The 26179-nt window shown below is 42.4% G+C and overlaps 2 protein-coding genes across 10 annotated transcripts in view; one reads left to right on the forward strand and one right to left on the reverse strand.

The window, feature by feature from the left end:
* The first annotated feature begins 4039 nt into the window (after positions 1-4039).
* rab14 (RAB14, member RAS oncogene family) lies at positions 4040-10173 on the forward strand. The gene is made up of 8 exons (XM_010900090.4): positions 4040-4138; positions 4891-4947; positions 5157-5210; positions 5500-5677; positions 6017-6083; positions 6199-6286; positions 6542-6572; positions 6662-10173. Exons 2-8 carry the CDS (start codon positions 4896-4898, stop codon positions 6837-6839), a joined length of 648 nt encoding a protein of 215 aa, XP_010898392.1. The 5' UTR covers positions 4040-4138; positions 4891-4895; the 3' UTR covers positions 6840-10173.
* Positions 10174-10718: 545 nt separating this feature from the next.
* cntrl (centriolin) overlaps positions 10719-26179 on the reverse strand; it is a 57606-nt gene continuing 42145 nt past the window's right edge. For 7 of the 9 annotated variants that reach the window (XM_034296580.1, XM_034296579.1, XM_020052593.2 and 4 more), the window contains 11 exons: positions 25056-25208; positions 24809-24968; positions 23963-24078; positions 23533-23861; positions 19708-19975; positions 17663-17870; positions 16402-16559; positions 15067-15195; positions 14651-14845; positions 13775-13837; positions 10719-11364 (listed from right to left, as the gene is read on the reverse strand). In XM_034296580.1, the coding sequence (XP_034152471.1) occupies positions 11161-11364; positions 13775-13837; positions 14651-14845; positions 15067-15195; positions 16402-16559; positions 17663-17870; positions 19708-19975; positions 23533-23861; positions 23963-24078; positions 24809-24968; positions 25056-25208 (1983 nt within the window). In that variant the 3' untranslated portion in view covers positions 10719-11160. The remainder of the gene's footprint in view (positions 11365-13774; positions 13838-14650; positions 14846-15066; positions 15196-16401; positions 16560-17662; positions 17871-19707; positions 19976-23532; positions 23862-23962; positions 24079-24808; positions 24969-25055; positions 25209-26179) is intronic. The other 2 variants (XM_034296581.1, XM_034296582.1) reach the window with 2 other exon arrangements.

Consider the following 26179-nt stretch of genomic DNA (forward strand, 5'->3'; position numbering starts at 1 on the left):
TAACTGTCACGTTACCAGACGGGACATCGGCGGTGTGCGGACCTGAAACCACACGCAAAGGGCAGTACCTGGTACAACCGGTGAAGGGTGAAATAGCGGAGATATACTGGGGACTATTCATACCGGAAAAGCCAGACAAACAGGGTATTTTGTCCCAGTACTTCAAATGGAGGCCGTGGATCTCCCTCCTCGAGCCGTACTTTCCTCCGCCAGACCCCCCACATGTAACCCTATTTTATGATCGGCAGGGCGATGAGGTGTATAGAGAGGGGTTTGGGGATGTAGTGTGTGGGGACACGTGGCAGGTCGGGTCTAAATTCATATATGTAGTGGCAGATGTACAGTTGACAGAGGAGCAGGATCAGTGGTACATGATGGCGGAGGAGTCCGTCCCACATGTGTCACTGGCCCTGCATCCTAAACACCAAGCAAAAGACCTGGGGCCCATGGTTAAAAGGGCAGTCGAATGCACTGATTGGACACTCCCTCAGGCGCCAAACGTATGATACTCACACAGCTGTAAGACGTAAATATGGTTCACCTGCATTGACCTGGCTAACGCTTTTTTCTGTCTCCCACTAGCAGAGGAACTTCGTGATATTTTTTATTTCACACATAGGGGTCGACAATGGCGATACACGACCTGCTGCTGGCGGCCCCGACGGTGGCCGCCTGCATCCAAGCTACAATGACGGTCCTCACCAGACTGGCAGAGAAAGGGTTCAAGGTGTCAAAAGAAAAGCTACAGCTGGTAAGGACGCAGGTCTCCTTTCTGGGCAGAGTAATCTCGCAGAAAGGAGCGGGGCTTTCCCCAGCTCACCGCACAACCATCCTCCACCATCCTAAACCCACTACTGTTCAGGAAATGCTATCATTCCTGGGGCTCACGGGGTACAGCCGCAATTACATCCCAAACTATTCAGGGCTCACAGAGCCACTTAGAGCGCTAGTTAAGGAGCAGGGAATGCGTAAACTTAAAGCCACTCTCAATTGGACTTGCCCGGCCGACCAGGCCTTCATTTTGCTGAAACAACAACTAGCCACCGCAGCTGATCTGGCCGTACCCGACTAAACAAAACCTTTTTTCTAGATGTTTCTGAAACAGGACAAGTCATGAACGGGGTCCTGTTTCAGAAAAAAGGGGGAGAAGACCTTGAGAGAGACGAGCTAGTGAGACATCAAAAGGGGGCTTCCCCACAAGAGAAAACAATTTGGCAACAGAGAGGAGCAACAGAGACGAGCGGGCTCTGGAGAGGGCCAGACAGTAGAGTAATACTTCCACCAGCCATGCGGGGAGATAAATTTGCTGAAGCGCACGGGTTGGGCCATGTAGGGCCAGCACAGATGTTGAGGAACTTGTGCCATTGGTGGCACCCGTTTATGGTAGACATGGTACGTAACTACACTAGGACATGCACCATCTGCACTCACCACAATCCAAAACCGACGATCAAACCTGAGATGGGGGCGTTCCCCATGACGACGAGACCTGGACAAGAGATAATGATAGATTACACGGACATGGGGGAAACTGTACGGGGGTGCCGCTACATGTTAGTGTGTGTGGACATGTTCACAGGGTGGCCAGAAGCCTGGCCAGCTAGAAGGGAGTACAGTCAGACAGTGATCAAGTGTTTAGTGAACCAGTACATTCCCAGACACGGCTTCCCAGAGAAAATTAGGTCAGACAATGGGACTCACTTTAAGAACAGTGATTTACAGAAGGTAGAGAGATTATTGGGCCTAAAACATGCTTTTGGCACTGTGTACCATCCACAGTCCCAGGGAAAGGTAGAAAGGATGAACCAAAACTTAAAAAACAAGTTGGCTAAGATATGTGCACAGACTAAATTGAACTGGGTGGATGCACTGCCACTGGCACTCATGACGATTCGATGCTCGTTAAATCAGACCACTGGGTTCACCCCATACGAGCTGCTGACGGGGAGACAGTTTCCAGGACCAACCGCGGGGCCTGCGGTCCCGGAAGGGGAAAAGTGGCCCAGAGATCACAGAGTGTATTTTGATGAATTGCGAGCTCTCGTTTCAGAATACACCAACAGAGTCGGAGAAAGGAGGGACCTGCACCCGCTGGACCAGAACCTGCCCCAGGCGGAGTGGGTGTTGCTGAAGGTCATCAAGCGAAAGTGGTCGGAGCCAAGGTGGACGGGTCCTCATCAGGTGGTGGAGAGAACGAGTCATGCGGTCCGCCTGAGGGACAAAGGAGAGACCTGGTACCATTGGAGCCAGTGTACACCAGCGCAGGAGCCAGGGAGGTCGCTAACCGACCTCATCCAAACCGGGAAGGAGGAGCTTTCCCCAGTGAGGAGGACCAGCACCAGCCGGACCGGTGCCAGGAGCGGACCCCAGGACACGGCGGGACTACGAGCGAGAGAAGGAGACAAAGGACAGCGCCAGGGGAATAGACTCTTAGGGGAAGGAACTGAAGAATACTGTAACAAAAGGGGGTATAGGACACCGAGTGGCTACCACTCGTACCAAGATGATAGGGTTACAGAGAAAGGTCTGGGGAGATGATAGTAGAATGAAATGGTATATGGGAATTGGTGGAATAATGATGTGTGTTGTGTGTTGTTACAGGTTTCCCAGGTTGGCATCGGGTCTTCATTCCCTCAGCGAAGAGGTTCGCGACCCCACCTGAGGACCTGTTTGAGGAAATTTGGGGGATTGAATTGGACTATGTCAAGGGGTCGCGAAAGAGCATTCTGGGATAGATAATCCGCTGGAGGAATGGCTGACCTCAATGTTTGGCCAGTGGAGAGGTTTGATAATGTCTGTTCTTTTATCGCTGTCTACATTTGGTGCTATAATGGTTACTTGTTGGTGTTGTTGTATCCCATGCATAAGAGGGCTTGCCATGAGAGTGATCTCTACAACCATTGAGAAGGCTCCAGGACCGCCACCAGGGATGCTGATGCCTCTACTGGAGCAGCATGACCTGGGAGAACTGGAGCTTGGCGAATAGGGGTGATCTCTCTGGGGAGAGATCAAAAGGGGGAATTGTAGATGTATTGATTGTATAAGTTAGTGAACTGTTATAAGCTGTTGTAACCAATGAAGGAAAATATTAATTGTTTGTAATATGAGCTAAAACGGAAGGTGCAAGTAGGAGAATAGGACACCCTGTTCAAGCGGTTGCCGGGGAGAGAAAGATTTAGTATGTCTGTCTTTTGAGAAACAGGGCACAGGTTAGAGGCGCACACACATAGTCGGACAGACAACACAGACACCACAAGGGGGGCAAGGGGATACTTGCAGTTATCCTATAAGGAATAGAACTGGGATTGGGCCAAGGACAACTCTTGCTTTGTAAGTTAACGCCTCTATCTTTTTGGGCGTAGTAGAAGTATAAAAATGATGTTTTGACTGTTGATCCTTAGACATTGTGCGGCGACACTTGTCTCCAGAAGCTTCTGTAATAAATGGATATACGATACGGTAATTGACCTGACTCCTGGTGTTTTATTCTCCTTTCCAACAAACCAACTCGGGGAAGTGTTAGACTTCAACAGTACTTACCTTTTGTTCTTTGAGAATTGTTTTGTAGCAAAAATATCTTGTCGATAGCGACATCGTCAAGACATGTGTGTCATCTGGGAATGAAACTATGGGGAGCACAAATGATTGAGCCTATTTTGAGTACATTTTGAGCTTGTTGGGGGACTGGTGATGCCATCGCCAATAATTAAATGTCTAGGATAAAACACAGCTGCAGCAGAAAAAAAACATGAAATGGCACAAATGGATCACAAACAAACAAGACTATTTTGGGTGAATTTGGAATTTGGCATGTTAGGGGCTGAGTGACTTCAGAATATAACATGTTCTTTAAATGATTCATTTACGGCACAAACGGAGCCCATTTTCCCGATTTTTTGCGTTGGATGGGGGGCCAAATTCGCGTAGGTTTGTCACGATACTCAACGACTAATGCCATATTAGTGCAGCATTAGCTGCAGAATGCACTCCGGTCAGTAGGTGGCAGTTCATAAATTAAGCTGGTCGCTCTAGCTTTTGTTATTGATGAGGAAGAATAGTGAAAGCGTCTGACTCTGTAAAGGACCGACTAGTCAAATTGCCGGTTTAGGTACAGTAGCTAGAAGTAATCGACCACAAGGTAAAACAATCACATGTAACTTCTATATTGTTTCTCTGCAAGTGGAGAATTAGTTTTGTACTGCTCAGCGTGGCCTTTAGTTAGCTAAATGCGCACCATAAGTCTTCAACATCGTCTCCAAGGAGCTAGCTAACGTTTACATCAGGTAGCTAGTTAGGCTGGCTAGGTAATGCATGAGCTAGCTAGCTTGTGAATTGTTAGCCAATGCAAGAGTCCCGTTGTCAGTGTTACAGTTGCCATATACAGTCGTGAAACCTAGATAATTAGATTTTTTCCCCCCATGCCGTCAACTTTACTGGTAACCTACTGTTTTACACATTTCTCCTATTTGTTCCGCTGTAAACATACCACTGAAGCGAGCTAGTACCGAATTTATTTTGAGAAGGCCTACTTCAACGTTAGCCCGTTCCCTCCACTATACGGCTAGGATACTGTAAATAGATACAGTACATGTTTACCATGTCGTAGGCTAGGGCTAGCGCTAGCTAACACTATGTTATTAAGACAAAATGTAACGCACTTATCAGCATCCTTAACGTTAAATACTGTACCCGTACTGTATAGTTTGTCTTTTTCTTATTTTTATAAGTTTTTTTTTTAAGTTTGTCATTTTGCACGATGTCTGATGTTTTGGGCTACTGGCTGTATTGCTGTAAAGTATACAGCTAAGTTGTTTTTAGCTGACTTATTGGTGGCTAACTCGCTAGAACGTTAATGTCAATTATTTGACTCTCGTCTTTTTTATTCTGCAGCCAAAATGACTACTGCTCCATACAACTACTCCTACATCTTTAAATACATTATTATCGGTAAGATATCAGCCATTTATCAGATTCTTAGTTTTCATTTTATTATTGAGTGTAGTCCTTGTAATATCTACATTTGGCCAACTTTATCCATCATCTTTAATATATTTACTCCTGGTACCATACTTTTATCACTGTTTCATATGCAATTTGAAGTAATTGTAAGCAATGCATATTGCTTTAATTTCACTAGCTGTTTTCTTTCACTACAGGAGATATGGGTGTAGGAAAATCATGCCTGCTTCACCAGTTCACAGAAAAGAAGTGTGAGTATGGTCTAAAATGTGGCCTAAGGGTTCGACAGCATGTTTACAAAGTTTATTTTCCTTTCACGCTTACATACAATAATTGAGATGTCTTCTTTAATGTGAACTGCAGCAGAAACTTTTTCAATGGTAAACAATATGCAACTTAACCAAGGATTTATTATCTGACAGGTTAAGTAGCTATCGTTTTGTTCCTAGTGAGCACAATCCTGTTAACAAAACTTTCAAAGTTATTCTCTTCAATTGATACTTTTGGTAAACCTAATAGGGCCTATCTATTTTCCAACAGTTATGGCTGACTGCCCTCACACTATTGGAGTTGAGTTTGGCACAAGGATTATTGAGGTGAGCGGGCAGAAAGTCAAGCTGCAGATCTGGGACACAGCGGGACAGGAGCGCTTCAGGGCCGTCACGCGCAGCTACTATAGGGGCGCCGCTGGGGCACTCATGGTCTATGACATCACCAGGTATGTCCTCAATTGGGCCATACTCGTAACAACAATCAAATTGAGTATTAACCTGGCAGTCTGTACTAAGAGGTCCTGTTTCCAAAGTCACAGATTAAGCCTAGTCCTGGACTACAAAGCATGCTCAATGGAGGATGTCTTTTTAAATCTAGGATTAGGCTTAATTAAGACCAGTGAAACCCGCCCTTAAATTGGCCAGCATTCAAATGTTGAGAGGTAATATGCAACCCCATTGAATGCCATTTGTCTTGTATCCGCAATACATTTGGTTTCTTGGCTTTGTATATTTTAATCTATAATGCCCTTTACTGTTATGCTTACAAGTGTCTTATCCTGTAGGAGAAGCACATACAATCACCTGAGCAGCTGGCTGACTGACGCTAGAAACCTCACCAACCCAAATACAGTGAGTGAGCAATGTGGAAATTGGAGAATCCTAACCGGGCGGCGGAATCTTTTCCGAGACAGTAGTGTGTGCATGATGCCATGACAAACCCTGGTCTGTGTTGCTTTCTCCTCAGGTGATCATCTTGATTGGTAACAAGGCGGACCTGGAGGCCCAGAGAGATGTGACCTACGAGGAGGCCAAGCAATTTGCTGAGGAGAACGGTAAGGCTTTGCCTACCCCAACTGATTGCTCTGTCTCGTAGGTAATGTTAAATCACAACAGTTGATCGATGACTTTCCTAGACACCCCCCCCCCCCCCCCCCCCACACCCCAAAAAAGAGTTTGAGCATTTTAGTGCTTTATAAGGCAGTAATTGTGGAGAGTTTATTCTGAAATGGCAGTGGGCTGGATTCGAACCACCCTACACACAAACGGATGTTCTTCTCAACCTAAGTCCATGTTTTTCCTTTCTGCAGGTCTATTGTTCCTAGAGGCTAGTGCAAAGACGTAAGTTAACAAGCTGAAATGTTTCTCTTATCTAAGATTATATTGAAGTTGGGTGGGACTGCAATGTTTTTTTTTTTTTTTTAACACAGGGGCGAGAATGTGGAGGACGCCTTCCTGGAAGCTGCCAAGAAGATTTACCAAAACATTCAGGATGGCAGCCTGGACCTGAATGCTGCAGAGTCTGGTGTCCAGCATAAGCCCTCTGCCCCACAGGGTGGCCGGTTGACCAGTGAACCCCAGCCCCAGAAGGAAGGCTGCAGCTGCTAATGACCCTGCCCCCACCCTGCTCCCTGTGCCAAAGCCTCCCTCCTCGACCCAAGAGCCTACTTGCCTCCACTTTGCACCAAGGCCTTGTCTTGTCAGTCAGGGTCCCAGCAGGCTCTGAGCCAGGGATGGGATTGATGCCACCCCTTGTCATTCACCCTGATCCTCCCCTGTCATCTCTTTTCTGTTTTCTTATCTCTGTCTCCCTCTCTACAGGTCACAAGGCTACACTGCATAGCTCAATGACCTATAACCGCCAGTGGACCACCCAGCAAGTTTAAAATGAGCAAGGCTGGTTAGGTACACAAATTATGATTAGAACTTAGCAACATGGAAATAGTCACTGGTGGCTGGATGGCTTCTCTACTAATCTTTTTTTTTTCTTTTTCTCAGTTCACTGAGAAAACCACGATGTGCATAACTACATGAAATGGGTCATCACTCATGTAGCATTTTTAAAAGTAGTCCTGTTTTAATTCAAATTAAATTATTAAATTGACACATTCTATGAAATGAGCTGCTACAAAATACTCTGCAAACAGGCACAGATATCAGAGATAATGGCTCCATGTTTCCCCAGACAACGTGTAACCATTATCCATATATTTAATTGTCTTCTGAACGATTCAAACAATTAAATTAATGTTGGAATATGTTGCATTTAATTAACATTTCTATAATTGTTACCATTTTGTGACAGAACAAATTGGCAATTTTCTTAGTGGCCTCAATGAAAGAAATCGGACGTGTACGATTCTGAAAGTTAAGCAGAACACTCGGGTGAAGTCCAGGAGAAATTTTTGCACTTTTTGTCATGTTGAGTTGCAGGCCTTTTCAATGGAGATGAAGCTTTAGCAAGGGTGTGTTCACCAGGAAGCTAACAGGACTAAACTGGGGAGGGACCTGAAATTGTCCATAAGGAAATTAGTTTTGTCTGCATTAATAAATACACCCAGCTGTTGGGTTTGGTCAGTGAGCTGTCATGGTTGCCCGTTTCAGCTGTGACTCTGACGGAAGCATGTCATGTGGATCTCTGGTAGCTGTGGAGTATTTTCCCATTTGCACCCTGTGGTTTTATATCAGAAGGATCTCATGTCCCTTGCCCTGAGGCACTTTAGAAGGTCCTTTTGCTTAGACGCCGGTGAACCGAGGTAGCAACATGGTTCTGCTACACATCCTCGTTCCCTTGCGTTGTCATCTCAGGCACTTCATGGCCCTGGTTGCGTCCAAAATGATCTCATCTGGACATTAGTGCACTATTTTTTGACCTCTGGTGAAATATAGTGCACCGTACGTATTGTAAATAGGCTGGAATCTGTGACGCAACCCATGATACCCCAATTCTCTGACACCACAATCTGTGATTTTAGTTTTTGCCTTATTTAGTGTTAACTTGTTATGTAGATTAATGTAGGTCACCTTTCTGTAAATTCAACTACCTTCTATACACTTCTTCAATCTTTTGATATTTGATAGCCTCTGTCTGATTACTTTAATTGGTCTCTGTACTTCTAGGCATCTGTTTGAAGTAGTAAGTGTTTGGCTGGTTTTGTTTTTTCTTAATACTAAATTAATTTTCTTGTAATAGGTTCTTCAGGAGCTCTGCTCTGTCTGAGCCATGCAGTGCAGTGTTGTCTTAATCACCTATAGCAAGTCCTATTCCCTTCATGTCTTAGCAGGATGTGTTCAATAGGAACTAACTGGAAACAAACAGCTGAAAAGAGGAGGGACCAATTTTACCTAATAATTATCCAATAAGAAAGGCTAATTTCTGTTTCAAAAGATTTTTGAATGCTTAGTTTTCTTACGGTCAGCGCTAATGAATACACCCGTTTTTCAACACTTTGACCACAATACATTGGAGCAAACGCACTTTTTGCATTCCTTAGTAAGATTGTTTCCCAGGTTTTGTTACTAATCTTTCTTTCTTTTTTAAAAAACATTTCCTGAGACACTGTCATGATGTCAAGATGAATGGGGTAGGGGTGAAATTGTGATTTCTTAGTTGAAGATATCTGTAACGGTGATTCTTACGGACTGCTCAATCTGTAGTTGTAATTCAGGGTCTATAGTCAAAACGGAAATGGTGGTGAAAATTGGCATGAAAGGTATAACTAATGCAATTTCTTGAAGCTTGATGCACTGTAAACACTGGTCAATTGCGCCTTTACTCAATGTTGGTGGCATGAAGAGGTTGTGGCTGATACATTTTGGTGCTTTTCCCGAAACTGACGTCTGTCATTTGCTAAAAAGGATTTAAATTGATCTTATCAGATGTTGCTCTTTTTTCTCCATTGCAAGAAGTCTCCAGTATTCACAAAGCATTAGAGTAGGAGTACTGATCTAGAATTAGGACCCTCATCCACGTAGTCTTATCTTGATGGGAAAACTGATTCTACTTGGGAGGCTTGATTCATAATATGGGCTCTGGTCAAAATGTCTTGTGTTGGAATTTAATTACTGAGAGGTTGATTTACCATTTCTGTTATGTAAGTATTTTGGAGGAATAGTGTAAAATGTATGGCTTAAAGTAAAAATGTATATCCCATAATGTACAGACATTATTGAATACATTTTCATAGCCATTGTTGATTCTTTATTATTGTGAATATAAGCACTGATGATCCTGACTATTACACCCGATCAGAATAAAGTAAACATTTTCTGTAACAATTCTGGCTTTTGAGGACCACATTAACCATGTTAAAATATGTATGTAAACAACTCTGGTCATATCTAACGTATAGACAGCTTTCCCTCATTTGACCTCAGTCTGACAGCAGCTCTGCATTTAAGGCAAAATGTGGCTGTTTACTTTTAGTGTTATGCTGTGTTCACATGCTAGTTGGAACTATGAAATTTGCTAAACCTGTTAATGTTGTACCAGATGGCTCTGTTTTTTCTTAATCACATTCTGCATTCAATGAATTGGCAGGCAGAAAATGTCTGTTTCCTAGTACCAACTAACATGTGAAACTGGCTTATTAGACCATTGTGGTTACATATTTAACCACATGTTGCACTTTTCCACGCCCAGCTAGTTAACAAGACTTTTCCTCTTTGTTACTTTATGGTAGAAGTTCAACCCATTGGTCTTTGAATGTTCAACCTCACTAATCCTGCTCTCAACAAGATTGAATAAGGGAAACTGAGCAAATTAAACTCTTTAATATATGCTTGGTTCACATTTTCTGCAACCTTTTTATTTCTGTAAAAAAAATGTAACCACATGCACATTTGTCTTATTTATATCTGTGATGACTGTCAGCTGTACTTCTCATTTTAAGACCATAATGCAGTTTATCGTAATATTTGTAAATAAAGTATATACAGAGAAGTTTTGGCCCTTCATTTTCTTTGACCTTGAATTGTAGCTGCAATGGTTGCCGGGGTCTCCAATCCTAACATTAGTTAGAAACCTGCAGTTAGAAAACAGTCCTTGAGAAAATCTATTCCAGGGAGTAGAAGGCCTATTAGAGCTTGTTAGCATCAGGTATTAAAACCATTGACAGATGGCAGTAATGACAAGTATAACAACTAGTTAGCAACAAAATAAGTAATCCACAGTGATTGGCTGGAAGTAACCGATATTGGACGAGCCTTGAAGAAGCACATCTGTTTCAGTAGTACAGTAATTCCAATAGATAAAATCAAAATGTTGGTGTGTGACTGACACAAACAATATCAAAAAATATTTATTTCATAGTACATAAGCTAAATTTTATTAGTTGAGTGCACATTTCAAGATGTGCTATTGCACATAGCAACTGTATGTAGGCCTAAATGTAGAAACCCAAAGTGTAAGCTCAAGCAGATTGCAGACTGCTGATGCACTCCATTATGGACTCACACACTCCCCCCAACAATGGCAGTACATTAATCTCTTGTTTGGGAGTTTATTTTCACACTTTTGGCTGGTAGGACAAAAATAAATATGAGCCATTGGTAAAAGTTAGAATATACCAGTATGTATAGTTGAGGTAGTGGACACCATGTTATACGCATACAGTACTTAAGTAACATATTGACACTTAATATTATTATAAATACATTTCTATATTTTGCTATTTTGACAGCCCAATTGCACATTTCATTGATAACTTTTCCTTATATTTTGCAGAAGATAACATTTCAACATCAACAGTAAATATTACTGTGATGGCAGCATTTTCAGGCATGAACAACACATGAAAGTCAGATCAATGTTTATGCTCCTGGCGTGAAGTTTCTCCTAGGTAAATCTAGGATTAGCTTCCCATCTTCCCAAATCCTGGACTGACCCAGTTAAATGGCAAATCACATCCATTACTGAAAGCTAAATACTTTATTGGACAGAGATTTTGTCTCTTTGCTCACACATAGCCTTTTTAAGAGGGGGTTGGTTCGGCAGAGCTGGAAGAAGGGAGTTGCCCAACAGTTGGTCCAACTTGTCCACCTGCCTGCGCAGCCCCTGCAGGCTCCCTTCAGTTTGTTGCCAGCGATGGCTCAGAAACTCTTCCTGAGACCGCATCCGTCTACGCAGCTGGGCCTGGCGAAGAAGACATTTCATGCTTTAGTCATTAAGCAGATGTTGTTACCGAGAACAACTTACAGTTGGTGCATTTGTTTTAAGATAGCATGGTAAGTCCAAACCACACAACCTAGAAGTAGTTCGTTCATTTGACTGAGCTGTATGCAAGATCAGCGCTAGAAGGGGCAAGAGGGGCATGAAGTGCAATCACTGACCTTCTGTCTCATTATAACCTCTAAATCCACCAGTGTCTGCAACTATGAAATAACACATTTGGAATCATGTAGCAACCAGAAAAGTGTTAAACAAATCAAAATATATTTATATTCTACATTCTTCAAAGTCAGCCATCCTTTTCCTTGATGACAGCTTTGCACACTACTTCCAACAATCTTCACCTGGAATGCTTTTCAGGTAACGGGAGTGCCTTGTTAAAAGGTTCATTTGTGGAACTTCTTTCCTTCTTAATGCGTTAGCGTGGTTACAGAGGCTGACAAGGTAGGGTTGGAATACAGAAGACCGTCATCATGTCTGCACTATACACTGCGTGCACAATTATTAGGCAAGTGAATATTCTGATCATATTATTATTTCTATGCACATTTTCCAACTCCAAACCATATAAACTTGAAGGCTCACTGTATTGAATCATTTTCAGGTGATATGCATTTGTGTAATGAGGGAGGGTTTGGCAACAGTAAATAACACCTTATATCAATTCTTAGGCAGCTTCATAACCTCAGGTAAAATGGGCCAAAAAAGAGATTTAACTGACACTGAAAAGTAATAAATTGTAAAATGCCTTTCAGATGGATGCAATCCATTGGACAATCAATGGTTTTGTGGTGAATAGTCAACCGGATGCAAAAAATGCATGGAGAAGAAAACATGCAAATGAACTACAAAAGACTTGAGAAGAATTACATGTGAAGCTACCAGGAACCCATCATCCTCCAGTGCCACCATATTCCAGAACTGCAACCTACCTGGAGTGTCCAGAAGTACAAGGTGTCAAGTGCTCAGAGACATGATGGCGGAAAGAAGACCACCACTGAATAAGATTCACAAGCTGAAGCTGATTTTATGGTTTTATGGACAGATGAAATGAGAGTGACTCTTGATTGACCAGATGTATGGGCCTGTGGCTGGATCACTAATGGACACAGGACACCACTTTGAGCCAGGTGCCAGCAAGGTGGAGGAGGGGTACTGGTATGGGCTGCTATCATTAAGGATGAAGTAGTTGGACCTTTTCGGGTTGAAAATGGACTGAAACTCCCATACCTACTGCCAGGTTCTGGAAGATACTTTCTTCAAGCAGTGGTACATGCAGAGTTGGGGAGTAACGGATTACAAGTCCAACTACCTCAATACAAGTAATCCATTACATGCAACATTAACAAAAAAACAGTAACTATAATCCATTACGTAACCGACAATGAAAACACTTATGATTACTTTTGGATTACTTAAATTGAAAAAGTAATAAATAATTATGACAAGTTGTATATTTGAATGTATTATTTTATGTTATAAAAACCTTGTTATTTGAACCAAAAGATGAATTGCGCACCTAAGTTGTGTGTGTGTGATCCTCATGCGCGCAAAGGTGAAGGCGCAAAACCAGTTCAGTGATGGAGGAAGCGCTAGTTTCATGGACGTTATTGAAAGAAGGGAGGCTATATTGGTCACTGAATATTTTTGAAAGGCCAGAAATGTTATTTAATTTTCATTTTGTGTTACTTATTTGTTGCACTTACTCTAAAAATTTAGAAAAAACAAGTGAGTTGGAGAAATTATTTTTGAGGTTATTTCTGAGATTGAGGTTCAATTATATTTTGGATTGACTGAGAGCGTTGTGTTTGTTCAACAATAAAATAAATCTTGAGGAATACAATTTGCCTAATAATTGTGCACGCAGTGCAGTAGTCCATATTATGGCAAGTAGAAACTACCGTCCATCATTACTAAGACATGAAGGTCAGTCAATGTGGACATTTTCAAGAACTTTGTATTTTCAAATGCAGGTGCTCTGATAGCTCTAATGAGGATGCAACAGGAAAGGAAGACCCAGAATTACCTCTGCTGCAGAGGATCTCAACATCAACTGTTTAGTGGAGACTGCATGAATCAGGTCTTTATGGTCCGATGCAAACTCATATTTCTTCCCCTTTGGCCTCCATGATTTTAGTCACGCTAATGTCAACTAAATGTCAAGGTTATGAGATTTTGGCAGAAACATTAAGTTTGGACCATTTTTTGGTTTTCTTAGAGGTTTATCTACAAAATGTCCCCATCAAAAAAGTGAAAATGTGCATTTCTGATGAGACACTTTGTAATCTGAAAAGTTCAACTTTGGTCCAATAAGAGCAGACAGGATTGTAATTAGAAGTTGGGGTAACATAACCTGTGCAACTGAAACCAGTACCTTCAGTTGGTTCTCCTGCTGGCGAAGCCTAAACCTCAGACCCTCTACCCTCCACTGCTCATCCTGAAGAAAGATACAGAAAAACATGGCCGCTCATCTCTTCAGAGGGATTCTTACACTGCTGTCTAACGCATATACAACACAAACGGGACCTATGGCCAGAGTGGGGTCACTCACTCACAGGACATTTGGGGCTCAGCCGTGAGAACAAAGCATTACTATTTTTTTTATTTTAGGTTGCATCCACCTGTGTCTGATATGAATAAGTTACGAACTACAGTAATTTAGAGAGGCATTTTTTATGGACGACTGGACTAATTATACTTACAGTTAGAAGTCCACAGATCTTTGTACACTTTATATAAACATAATTGTAGACTATATATCATAATAAATTGCACAGTGTAAATAAATTAATCCACCATTTCCACCACCTAACTCAAGCTACAATTTATGTCCTCAAGACTGCAAACAAGGTCTCTATTTTACAGCTATATATAACAGTATAGGGAAAAGTTCTGATCGGTCCTGCGAATGAGCACACTGGACAAATGATCAGACTCGCCTCAGCTTAACTAACATTTCCTAGGCTTATTGTAATCAAACATCCAAACTGAGATTTGTCAAGGTAACATGAACCCTGCTCGTCTCACAGTGGAGCGACTGCACTATTCCAAAGAAAACCACGGTGACATGTAGTTATGTAGTTGACCACATGTGGCATGTGTTGTACATTGATTGTCATGGTCGGCCAATTTTGGGAGCTTCACGTAGGCTTAAAAAGCAGAACAACTGGCACACTGGATAAAAACAGACGTGTCTGGTCCTGCACCGCAAACTAGATCAAGAGAAAGGTGGTCGAGGTCGAGGCATTACGGTAGGATTGTAGGCTGGCCTAGGCACGGATGGGGCTGAGTAGCGGAGGTAGTTCTCTTTGTGGTCGTTGGCGTCTGAGGAATTGGGGTCCGGGTCACGGATGAGGGACAGCTCAGCCTTGATGTCGGTCTTCAGGTCGCGCATGGCTTCCCTAATCTCCCTCAAACGGCGCTCACCCTCCTCCCGACTGCGCAGCTGAGGGACACAGCAGATGGTATCATCACACTCTGTACCGAGTGCTGTAAGAACATGACTCCTGAAATGCATAATGGATTAAGACAGAGGACTCAAAATAATTACAAATATAATTTGAATGAAGTCTAAAGTGCAATATAATAAATTAATAGAAAATTCAGTTTCTTTTTATTGTCCCAAATCGGTAATGGAAAGTCAAAGGTCTAATTCAGAGACAGTACCGCGTCTTTAAGGCCCTCCAGCTCCTTGGACACAGTGTTCAGCTCCTTCTGCAGACCTTTGGCCTTCTGGTGGTATTCCTGTGCAGCCTGCTCGGCAATCAGCAGCTCTCTCTGCAGCCTGACCGGCTCCTAATCACGCAAACCATTTAAGGTAAAAATGCTTAATTCGATTTCAGCAGGCTTTTCACAGAAATGACAAAGTTGCCCTAGAAAGTTGCCATTTTTATATCATGGACGGAGCATGTGATCTGTGCCTATGGAGTGGTAAATTAGAGGAAATGACACAACGTATAAACACATTTGTTAACTTAAAAAAGCTACAAACTTTAAATATCCACTGTTTGGCAGTTCAGGCTATACGATATAGGTGAGCCAGTAAATCTCAACAAAGTCAGTTGCAGAAAAAGCAAGAACATTTGTTTTCAAGCTTTACAGAAAATGAATAACAATGTAATAATTTCATTTTGTGTTAGTTCAATAGGCTTTCGTATGGACAAATAACCAGCATTTGTATGATATAACTTGCTGCATTTATTATAAATGCATCTTTTAGTCCTTGTAAATAAAGTTGTTTGTGTGGAAGGTAAAATTGCATGCGCCTAGTGCAATTCCAAGAACATTATGAACACTTCAGCAATAAATAAAATAGAACTCCATTAGGCCAATAGATTTCATGATAGGGGAGAGAGAAAAACCTTATACCCAATTACACATTTTCCCTGATTGCTGCTCTCTGCTCAACTCTCATAACAGTCTTTATTGTTGTCCTGCATTAGATTAAGAGCCTAACTACCAGTATGTTGTTGACCAAGAAAACTATGGCCTATGGCCTATGGAAATAAGTGAACGGGCTCGACCATTTGGCATGTTCCCATGTTTGTTGATCACTGCAACATACAGTTAAGTAAAGTTACACAATATAGAAAAACATATTTTTGACATTGTGATATCATTGACTGACGATTATGTCATCCAATCACCAAGCCCTAGATATGACAAAATGAAACTTCACCTTAAGTGGAAGTCACATACACAACTTAGACACAATTATGTTTGGTAAAATATGTTTCCAGGGAAATATGTGTACATGCTCACAGATTACAGAAGTCTGCACCAGGGAAAGTCTAAGCCAAAGAAAGTACCAAATGCAGCACCCCTGCCAAATTTTGAAGAATGTGAACAGTGTTTTGTCCAAACAAAGGGAACCAAAACTACATTTCTTGTAGGTTCTATCTTAGTCAACTGTTGCAATGACAACTTCCAATAGTATGGCAGGTTAAAGTACATAGATCAACTGGGTTCTGTGCAAGGTGAAAACGCAGCCACCCGACCCACCTGTTCCGCCTCATAAAGCTTGTCTCTGTGGGCGTGTTCGCGGCTCTGAACCTGCAGCCTGCCCTGGGCACTTCTCTCCTCCTGCAGCTCCTGCTGCAATGTCCGCAGCTCCTCCGCCCGCTTTTTCAGCCTTGTATCCCTCTCACACAGCTCCTGCCCTAAACTCACATTTCCACACAAACCCAGACAGTCAGGAACAATGGACAGACCAGACAGACCTAAGAGTTACCAATAGGTTTTTGTCTAGAAAAGACCATGGTCAGTAGTTTGTGACAGGAGCAAAAGTTTGTTTTGTAATCAAAACCTGGTTCAGGATTGGTTTTCTATCAACCTCTTTAGAGCATTTCATGAGCTTGTCTGGAGGGAACAGCTGGGTTTTCACTTTGGGGTATTAATGATTCCCCAAAGGTATAGGTTAATCAAGTACAGCCAAATACAGCTCCGGAAAAAATTAAGAGACCACTGAACCCTTTTCTTTCCTTTCCAAAAAGCTGAAAATGAAAGTTTTGAGTGAGGAACAGAAGTGTTCAATTTGCAGTGGTCCCTTAATTTTAACCCTCCTGTTCATCACTCAAAAACCTTCCTTTTCAACCTTTTTGGAAAGGAAAGAAAAGGTGCAGTGGTCTCTTAATTTTTTTTGGAGCTGTACATAAAATCAATTTAATATTTTTTAATCCAAGGCAGAAGTCAGTCTCAAGATTATAGTATATGACCAGTAACCAAACAGTTGCCAGATTGAATCCTGAGCTGAAAAAGATGATTGAAACATCCCAATGACCCAGTAGGCTATGTTATCGTCTTTTTTCAGTTTACTATAAAACAGGTAGTACTACATTAATGATCCCCCACAGGCAAATGTTGATCAAGTGCAGCCAAATATATTTAAAATAAATTCTATATTATTTTATCCGAGTTGAGGGGTGTTATCATGGTCGTGAACAAGGAAGAGAGAATAAAGTGAAGGAAAGCGATAAAAACATCATATCTTAATGAATTGTCCCACATTGGAATTGTCCTTCACAACAGGAAATGCAAAGCTGTAAGGTACACCAGATTAAAAAGCTTATTAAGTTTGTTATTTCCACTTTAAAAACCTAGAGACTGGACTTGCATGAAAAAGCAAGTACAATCCCAACCCCTATAAAACAGAAAATCCATTCATTAGAATAAGCACAGCTGTTTTCACAGGTTTTTTCTTGAAGCGGACTGGCTTCAAATTTAATACAGCATGAGTATACAGTCCAAGCAGCATTTGGCTTACCGAGCTGAGCCATGCGCTCTTGCATAAGGGCACATTGTTCATTTTCCCTGTGGAGCCGGCTGGTTTCCATGTCTGCAGCGGTAACCTGCTCCAGTCGGAGTGTGTGCTGGGCCAGAGTGCTCTCCTCAGCCTGGCACTGGGTCTTCAGAGTTTGGAGCCGCTGACTTGTCTCCTTCTCTGAGGCCTGGCGTTGCAGCCCCTGCACACACTACAGACACACACAGAGAAATGACTGCAGTCCCGGCATATCTCTCCCTCTGCACTTGAGTGATAGTCTAGGTTTGAAACAATAGTGCAGTTTTACTTCAGGAAGACAATGGCACCCTATTTCCTACAGAGAGCACTGCTTGCCCTAAAGCATTCTCAACCATAAATACTGCATTCAAAACAATTAGGACACAATCTAAGACTTGTTGTCATCAGTGTATAGTGTAATTTTGAGTAGGGAGAAGTTACCTCTAGATGTTGATTTGGATCAGGATAAAATCCTCCTCATTAATGATTGAGGTGTGGATTAGAGCAAGGGAATAGTGATGGCCATATGAGGCTTCATTACTGTTCTTCTAGCAGCAGAATATTATGCTAGCAGTAGTAACTCAGATTTTCTTTTTCAAAACAAAAGCCATCATTGAAATATAGGCAATATACACTCACCTAAAGGATTATTAGGAACACCATACTAATACTGTGTTTGACCCCCTTTCGCCTTCAGAACTGCCTTAATTCTATGTGGCATTGATTCAACAAGGTGCTGAAAGCATTCTTTAGAAATGTTGGCCCATATTGATAGGACAGCATCTTGCAGTTGATGGAGATTTTTGGGATGCACATCCAGGGCACGAAGCTCCCGTTCCACCACATCCCAAAAATGCTCTTTTTGGTTGAGATCTGATGACTGTGGGGGCCATTTCAGTACGGTGAACTCATTGTCATGTTCAAGAAACCAATTTGAAATGATTCGAGCTTTGTGACATGGTGCATTATCCTGCTGGAAGTAGACATCAGAGGATGGGTACATGGTGGTCATAAAGGGATGGACATGATCAGAAACAATGCTCAGGTAGGCCGTGGCATTTAAACGATGCCCAATTGGGACTAAGGGGCCTAAAGTGTGCCAAGAAAACATCCACCACACCATTACACCACCACCACCAGCCTGCACAGTGATAACAAGGCATGATGGGTCCATGTTCTCATTCTGTTTACGCCAAATTCTGACTCTACCATCTGAATGTCTCAACAGAAATCGAGACTCATCAGACCAGGCAACATTCTTGCGGTCTTCAACTGTCCAATTTTGGTGAGCTCGTGCAAATTGTTGCCTCTTTTTCCTATTTGTAGTGATGAGTGGTACCCGGTGGGGTTTTCTGCTGTTGTAGCCCATCCGCCTCAAGGTTGTGTGTGTTGTGGCTTCACAAATGCTTTGCTGCATACCTCGGTTGTAACAAGTGGTTATTTCAGTCAAAGTTGCTCTTCTATCAGCTTGAATCAGTCGGCCCATTCTCCTCTGACATCTAGCATCAACAAGGCATTTTCACCCACAGGACTGCCGCATACTGGATGTTTTTCCCTTTTCACACCATTCTTTGTAAACCCTAGAAATGGTTGCACGTGAAAATCCCAGTAACTGAGCAGATTGTGAAATACTCAGACCGGCCCGCCTGGCACCAACAGGAGATTGTGTTGACCAGGACCACACCCCTAAATGCATTGAAGCAACTGCCATGTGATTGGTTGATTAGATAATTGCATTAATGAGAAATGTAACAGGTGTTCCTAATAATCCTTTAGGTGAGTGTAGTTAGCAATCTAGTCTGTAAGTTTTATGTTTAATGTCCGTTTCAATATTGTTTGTGTGTTTTCTTTTTTACAGACTATATTGTTAACTATATTGACGTATATATTTCAATTATGGCTTTTATTGTGATAAAGAAAATCTGAGTGCCAGCATAATATCCTACTGCTAAAATAACGCTAATGAATCCTCATTTGGGCATCACTACAAGGGAACACAAATCCTAAATAAATAACCGGGAGCTTGTTACCTGTAGCTGTGCCTGCCGCTCTGCAAGGTCAGCATGCAGCTCCTCCAGCCTGGCCTTGAACTGCTCTGCCCTCCGTTCATCCTCCTCCAGCTGCTTCCTCGCCTCCTGCTCCTCACTATCCCGATCCCTGACCAACATTTGCATATCCTCCTCCAGCATCTCTAGCTGGTGTCTCCTCTCTTCCACCTGCTCTTTCAGTCTACTGAGGAGCTCAGTCTGCTGGTCAATCTGTTGCTGTGTGGCTGCCTCCTCATGGTCCATCGTCTCCCTGTAGGATACGGTCATACATTTTTTTCCTGACATTTTTTATTCTTTGATTAACAGACAGAAATAAGAGAGCTGGACAACCATAGGTCACCAAATTATTGTCTGTCAAAATTTCTGCAGAATCTCACCCCAAATATATTAAAATTAGAATATTTACCTTAAATTAAATAAAATTACAACTGTCAATATAATTCATTATTTTCAACCCTCTTGGTAAAATAAAACACAAAAAACAGAAACGTCAATATTGTCCCATTAAAAAAAAGTTACACTTATTTTATTTTTCCTACTATAAAAGTGAATAAACATAGAAATGAGTTAATACAGCTCCGGAAAAAATTAAGAGACCACTGCGCCTTTTTCTTTCCTTTCCAAAAGAAAATTGAAAAGAAAGGTTTGAGTGAGGTACAGAAGGGTTAAAATTAAGAGACCACTGCAAATTGAAAGCTTCTTGTTCTTCACTCAAAACTGGAGGTTTTGCAAAAGTTGCAATGGTCTCTTAATTTTTTCCAGAGCTGTATAGACTCAAAAACACAGTGCCTTCTGAAAATATTTTTGTGTTAAAGACATAATTTATAATTTACTAAATTATATTTTTGCAATCAATCTAGACAAAATGCGTCATTACTGACAAACAGAAAACAAGTTTTTAGAAATGACAGGTGCCACTCTGACAGAGCTTCTCTGCAGAGATTGGAAAACCTGCCAAATGGACAAATATCTCTGCTGTACTCCATGAATCAGGACTTTATGGTGACTAGACATCCTCCACTCCTGAGTAAAAGGCAAATAACTTGCGAACTGAAGAACTCTTAGTACATGAGGAAAAATATTATTTGGTCTGATGAGACCTGGGCTGGGGATCTCATCGCTGCTTTTTGCGGATGATATGGTCCTGATGGCATCATCGGTCTGTGACCTTCAGCACTCACTGGACCGGTTCGCAGCCGAGTGCGAAGCGGTTGGGATGAGGATTAGCACCTCTAAATCTGAGGCCATGGTTCTCAGCAGGAAACCAATGGAGTGCCTCCTCCGGGTAGGGAATGAGGCGTTACCCCAAGTAAAGGAGTTCAAATATCTCAGGGTCTTGTTCGCGAGTGAGGGGACAATGGAGTGGGAGATTAGCCGGAGAATCGGAGCAGCGGGGGGCGGTATTGCATTCGTTTTACCGCACCGTTGTAACGAAAAGAGAGCTGAGCCTTCCTACCCTCACCTATGGTCATGAAGGCTGGGTCATGACCGAAAGAACAAGATCGCGAGTACAAGCGGCTGAAATGGGTTTTCTCAGAAGGGTGGCTGGCTTCTCCCTTAGGGATAGGGTGAGAAGCTCAGCCATCCGTGAGGAACTCGAGTAGAGCCGCTGCTCCTTTGTGTCGAAAGGAGCCAGTTGAGGTGGTTCGGGCATCTGGTAAGGATGCCCCAAGGACGTCTCCCTAGGGAGGTGTTCCAGACACGTCCAGCTGGGAGGAGACCTCGGGGTAGGCCCAGGACTAGGAGAGATTATATTTCGACACTGGCCTGGGAACGCCTCGGGATCTCCCAGTCAGAGCTGGCAAATGTGGCTCAGGAAAGAGAAGTTTGGGGTCCCCTGCTGGAGCTGCTGCCCCCGCGACCCGATACCGGATAAGCGGATGAAGACGAGATGAGACCAAAATCTAATTATCAAGCCGTAAGGCAAAGCTCTACGTCTGATGAAAACAAGCTACAACTAATTACACGGTTACCAACCATCCCTACAGTGGAGCATGTTGAGAGAGCATCATGCTAGAAGGATGATGCTTCTCAACAGGACTGGGCCACTGGTCAGAATTAAGTGAAGGATGAACAAAACAAAATACAGCTACAGTAGATATAAAAAGTCTACACACCCCTGTTAAAATGCCAGGTTCTTGTGATGTAAACGAATGAGACAAAGACAAATCATGTCAGAACCTTTTCCACATTTAATGAGACCGATAACGTGAAAAATTAAAAACTCAATAACCTGGTTGTATTAGTGTACACACACTTAAACTAATTGCGAGGATATCTCCTGTGCGCAGCCCTCTTCAGATCACCCCAAAGATGTTCAATTGGATTCAGGTCTGGGCTCTGGCTGGTCCATTCCCAAACGTTAATCTTCTTCTGGTGAAGCCATGCTTTTGTGGATTTGGATGAGTGCTTTGGGTCGTTTTCATGCTGAAAGGTGAACTTCCTCTTCAGATATCTAACGGACACCTGAATGTTTTGTTCATAATTCCCTCCACACTGACTAAGGCCCCGGTTCCAGAAAAGTTCAACCTTGGTTTCATCATACCATAACACATTTTCCCACGTGCTTATGGGAGACTTGATGTTTGTTTTTGCAAACTTCAACCAGGCTTGGATGTTTTTCTTTGTAAGAAAATGCTTCCGTCTTGCCACCCTACCCCACAGCCCATTCATATGAAGAATACCGGAGATTGTTGTCACATGTAGCACACAGCCAGAAATTCCTGCAGTTCTCCACTTGATGATGACTGTTTTCACTGTGTTCTATGTTATATCTAATGCTTTAGAAATTATTTTGTCCCTTTCTCATGACTGATATGTCTTTCAACAATGATGCTTTGGAAGCTCTCTGCGGACATGGCTTTTGCTCTGAGATGCAACTAAGAAAATGTCAGGAAAATCCTACTAGAACAGCTGAACTTTATTTGTGATTAATCAGAGTCACTTTAAATGATGGCAGGTGTGTAATGACTTCTATTTAACATGAGTTTGAATGTGATTGGTTAATTCTGAACACAGCCACATCCCCAGTTATAAGAGGGTGTGCATACTTATGCAACCAGGTTATTGTAAGGTTTTTATTTTTCATTTTCCCCCTCGAAGATAACAGTTTGTTTTTCAATTGAATTGTTCACATTATAAGTCACATTAAAAGTGTAAAAAGTTCTGTCATGATTTATCTTTGTTTCATTCTTTTACATCACAAAAACCTGGTATTTTAACAGGGGTGTGTATACTTTTCATATACAATGTAGGTCCTTGAAGTAAACCTGTTACAGAGTGCACAGGACCTCAGACTGTGGCAAAGATTAATCTTTCATCACAGTACACAGACACTCCCATCCAATCTGACAGAACTAGACAGGATGCACAACTCTGGAAAAAATTAAGAGACCACTGAACCTTTTTCTTTCCTTTCCAAAAAATTTGAGAAGGAAACTTTTGAGTGAGGAACAGTGTTCAATTTGCAGTGGTCTCTTAATTTTTTTGCAGAGCTGTATAAGGAATGATAGAACAAACTGCCCAAATCCAAAGCTGGTTATAGGCATAACCAAGAAAAAAGTTTCATATTTGTTTCAATATATTGGCCGAAATAAAAAAAAAACATGTTTTCACTTTGTCATTATGGGGTATTTTGTGACTAACAGCAATTGTGATTGAGGGCAAAAAAAGTCTATAATAAAACAAAATTAAGGGGTTTTCGGTTCATATATACAAATGCCATCATGCATAGACATCTAGATAATTAAGGATCCGACACACCATAAAAACAACGTGCCTAGGAACAGTGTAGTGATTTCTTTTTACCGGTGTGTGACAGCCAGTCTCTGCTCCTGTTTCAGCTGTCCCAGCTCCGCCTGCAGCCTTTTTAACTCAACCTCGGCCCTGCGCACCCCTTCCTCCGCCGCCTCGAGGCACTGGTCGGCGTGTGTGCGCCTGGCTTCCAGGTTCTGGCACTGCTCCTCCAGCCTGCTTTTTTCTCTGGCGGCTTCCTCTGCCTGTTCCCTGACCTTACGCGTTTCTGTTTTCAGCTCCTCCAGCTTGGTGTGCTCCTGCTCCAACAACCTCCTCTGGCGCTCGCCCTCCGACCTCTGGCACGCCGCCTCTTGCTGCAGCCCTTGCAGCTCGGCATGCACCTGGGAAAACGCACGCACACGGTCAACACGGATGGCTAAGCTACTTGCTAAGGTTGTGCACTAATTACCTAAGAGGGTGCCATTTGTTAGTGACCTCTAACCTGAAGTACGTTCTCTTGACATCTCCCCAGCAGGTCCCGAACCTGGTTGTGGTGCAGCTTCATGTCCTGCAACTCCTCATTTTCCAGCTGCAAAGTCTCCAGAACAATCTTCTGCTCTGAAATCACACAAGTACAAACACACGGTCACTGACCGAAGACTTTTCTGTGTAGTAATAGACAATGGTAACAGGCAATAGACAAGTGCAGCATAAGCTGATATTCCTTTACATCTTATGCAATCTCCACACTTTCTGATTCTTGCAAAGCACCTGCCCTTTCTGCTGCTGTTTTTACGGTGTACATAACTTTTTGGCTTTCCTGACGGACTTCCAGATTTTAGCATGCCTGTAATGTGCTTTTAGTGACATTTTTCCATCACACATTTTAACAAAGAGCACAAATAGATGTGGGACTATGTTGTTAAGGCTTCGTGTTATTCTGATATTTCATTTGGTCCTTTGAACAAATACATCATATCTTTTCACCTCTGATGTTTGCCAGAGATTATCTAATTTATTAACAAATCAATGAAAGCAGCTTTAATAATTAGGCATAGAATCCTTCTTACACTGTCAATACAACAGCACTGTAGGACAAAAAAAAAGTTGCTTCATTTTGTGTAAGTTTATGTTCTGGAGCATTCAAATGAATGCAAACAGTGCTGTATTAAGCGATGAGTTCTAAAATGGGACGGGTTGGGGAATGCTGTCAGCCACACCTTGTCACTCCCAAGCCGGAAGTACCTCAATGTTCGTTCCAAGATTGTAAAAAAATATTTTGGCAATGGCAAAGGTTTAGTCAAACTGAATGCACCAAAGAGCTTTGAATCATTCTAGGACTGGTTACCTGCTTTGTTCTGGTGGATGTGGGAGCGGATGTTGAGTAGGACCTCCTCTTCCTTTTCTTCCTGCTGTTTGAGTGCAGCTACACTAGCCCTTCTCTCAGCCAGCTGGACCTCTAGCTCCCCCTTCTGGACAAAGAGCACCTTTACATCCCCCTGTAGCTCCTACACAAACACACACACACAAACACAGTCACACAAACAGCCACTGTTATAACACATGTTATATTGCAGTGCACATTGCCTGCTCACCCTGACCAGCTTCTTAGCCTCCTCTCCCTGTCGCAGGGCCTCCTCCAAATTCAGCTGCTGTTCCTTCCGCCTCACTTGCAGTGCCTGCTCCTCATTGCGCCACTGCCCCAGCTTCTTGTCAAGGAGAGAAAGCTCCTCGTGCTGCACGGCCACCTGTGGTGCATTTAACAAGACAGGTGTTTTACAAAGGTCAGCCAATGCTCACTAACATATTCCATTCAAACTTGCTATATTGGTCATCAAAGTTTGCTGAAGTTAACAGAAACAGTTTTTGATAAACAAAATGTCATGTAGCTGGTCCTGGATCCATTTGTACCATTTTGTTGCCTGATATATTTTCTTTCTCCATATTTTTCTACACTTTCAATGTTGTGATGTCCAATTAGCGATTATGGGATTGCCTGATCACCATAGAATTGCTAGAGAGCAATTAGACAAAGCATCCCTGTCTGACATCTTACCCATCCACCCCAGACAATGTTCTTTTGCAGCCCCCTCTATGACCCCTCTGTGAGACCCCTGTGCACTGTCAGTATGGAGCGGCCAGGATTAAAACACCTGGTCACAGTGACACAACCGTACTTCGATGCAGTGGTTTTGAGGACTCTGCAAACTCTTTGTTGCCCACTAATTGGCCAATGACACAAACATATCCACATCCAGGCTATGAACACTGCACACAGATGACATGTAGTTAGGAGCGAGTGCCCCTAGTCTTGCTATTCATTGCAATGGAGAATGGTTATTTCACTTGCTATGACTGTGATATGTAGTTGTCTTACCATCCTTAGTTAAGAATTTGCAAACTGCATGTGTCTGCTAAATAACTAAAATGTCCAAAAATGTCAATGCATTAATGCAAGTATGAAAGTTTATGCAACAACCTTAACGCTGAGTCTCTGTTACTCTCTGCTGAATTGGAATAGATCTCCAAATCAACATTTCAGATTTTCTTTAGATAAAGTCTACATTGAGCATAAATCCTTTTTAAAACATATCTCAGGAAAGACTATCACTTCTTTGTGTGCCAACAAATAGTTTCGTACTAGTGAAGTTACCAGGGCTGCAGGATATATACAGTATCTCACAAAAGTGAGTACACCCCTCACATTTATGCTAATATT

The sequence above is a fragment of the Esox lucius genome, chromosome 13 (assembly GCF_011004845.1).
Source record: "Esox lucius isolate fEsoLuc1 chromosome 13, fEsoLuc1.pri, whole genome shotgun sequence".
Taxonomy (NCBI): Eukaryota; Metazoa; Chordata; class Actinopteri; order Esociformes; family Esocidae; genus Esox; species Esox lucius.

What these genes read in the sequence shown, in the direction of transcription:
- rab14 (XM_010900090.4), top strand. Translation starts at nt 4,896, where the DNA reads ATGACTACTGCTCCATACAACTACTCCTACATCTTTAAATACATTATT. An exon ending in ATGGTCTATGACATCACCAG is followed by an intron (nt 5,678 to 6,016) that starts GTATGTCCTCAA and finishes CTTATCCTGTAG; the next exon opens with GAGAAGCACATACAATCACC. An exon ending in GCAATTTGCTGAGGAGAACG is followed by an intron (nt 6,287 to 6,541) that starts GTAAGGCTTTGC and finishes TCCTTTCTGCAG; the next exon opens with GTCTATTGTTCCTAGAGGCT.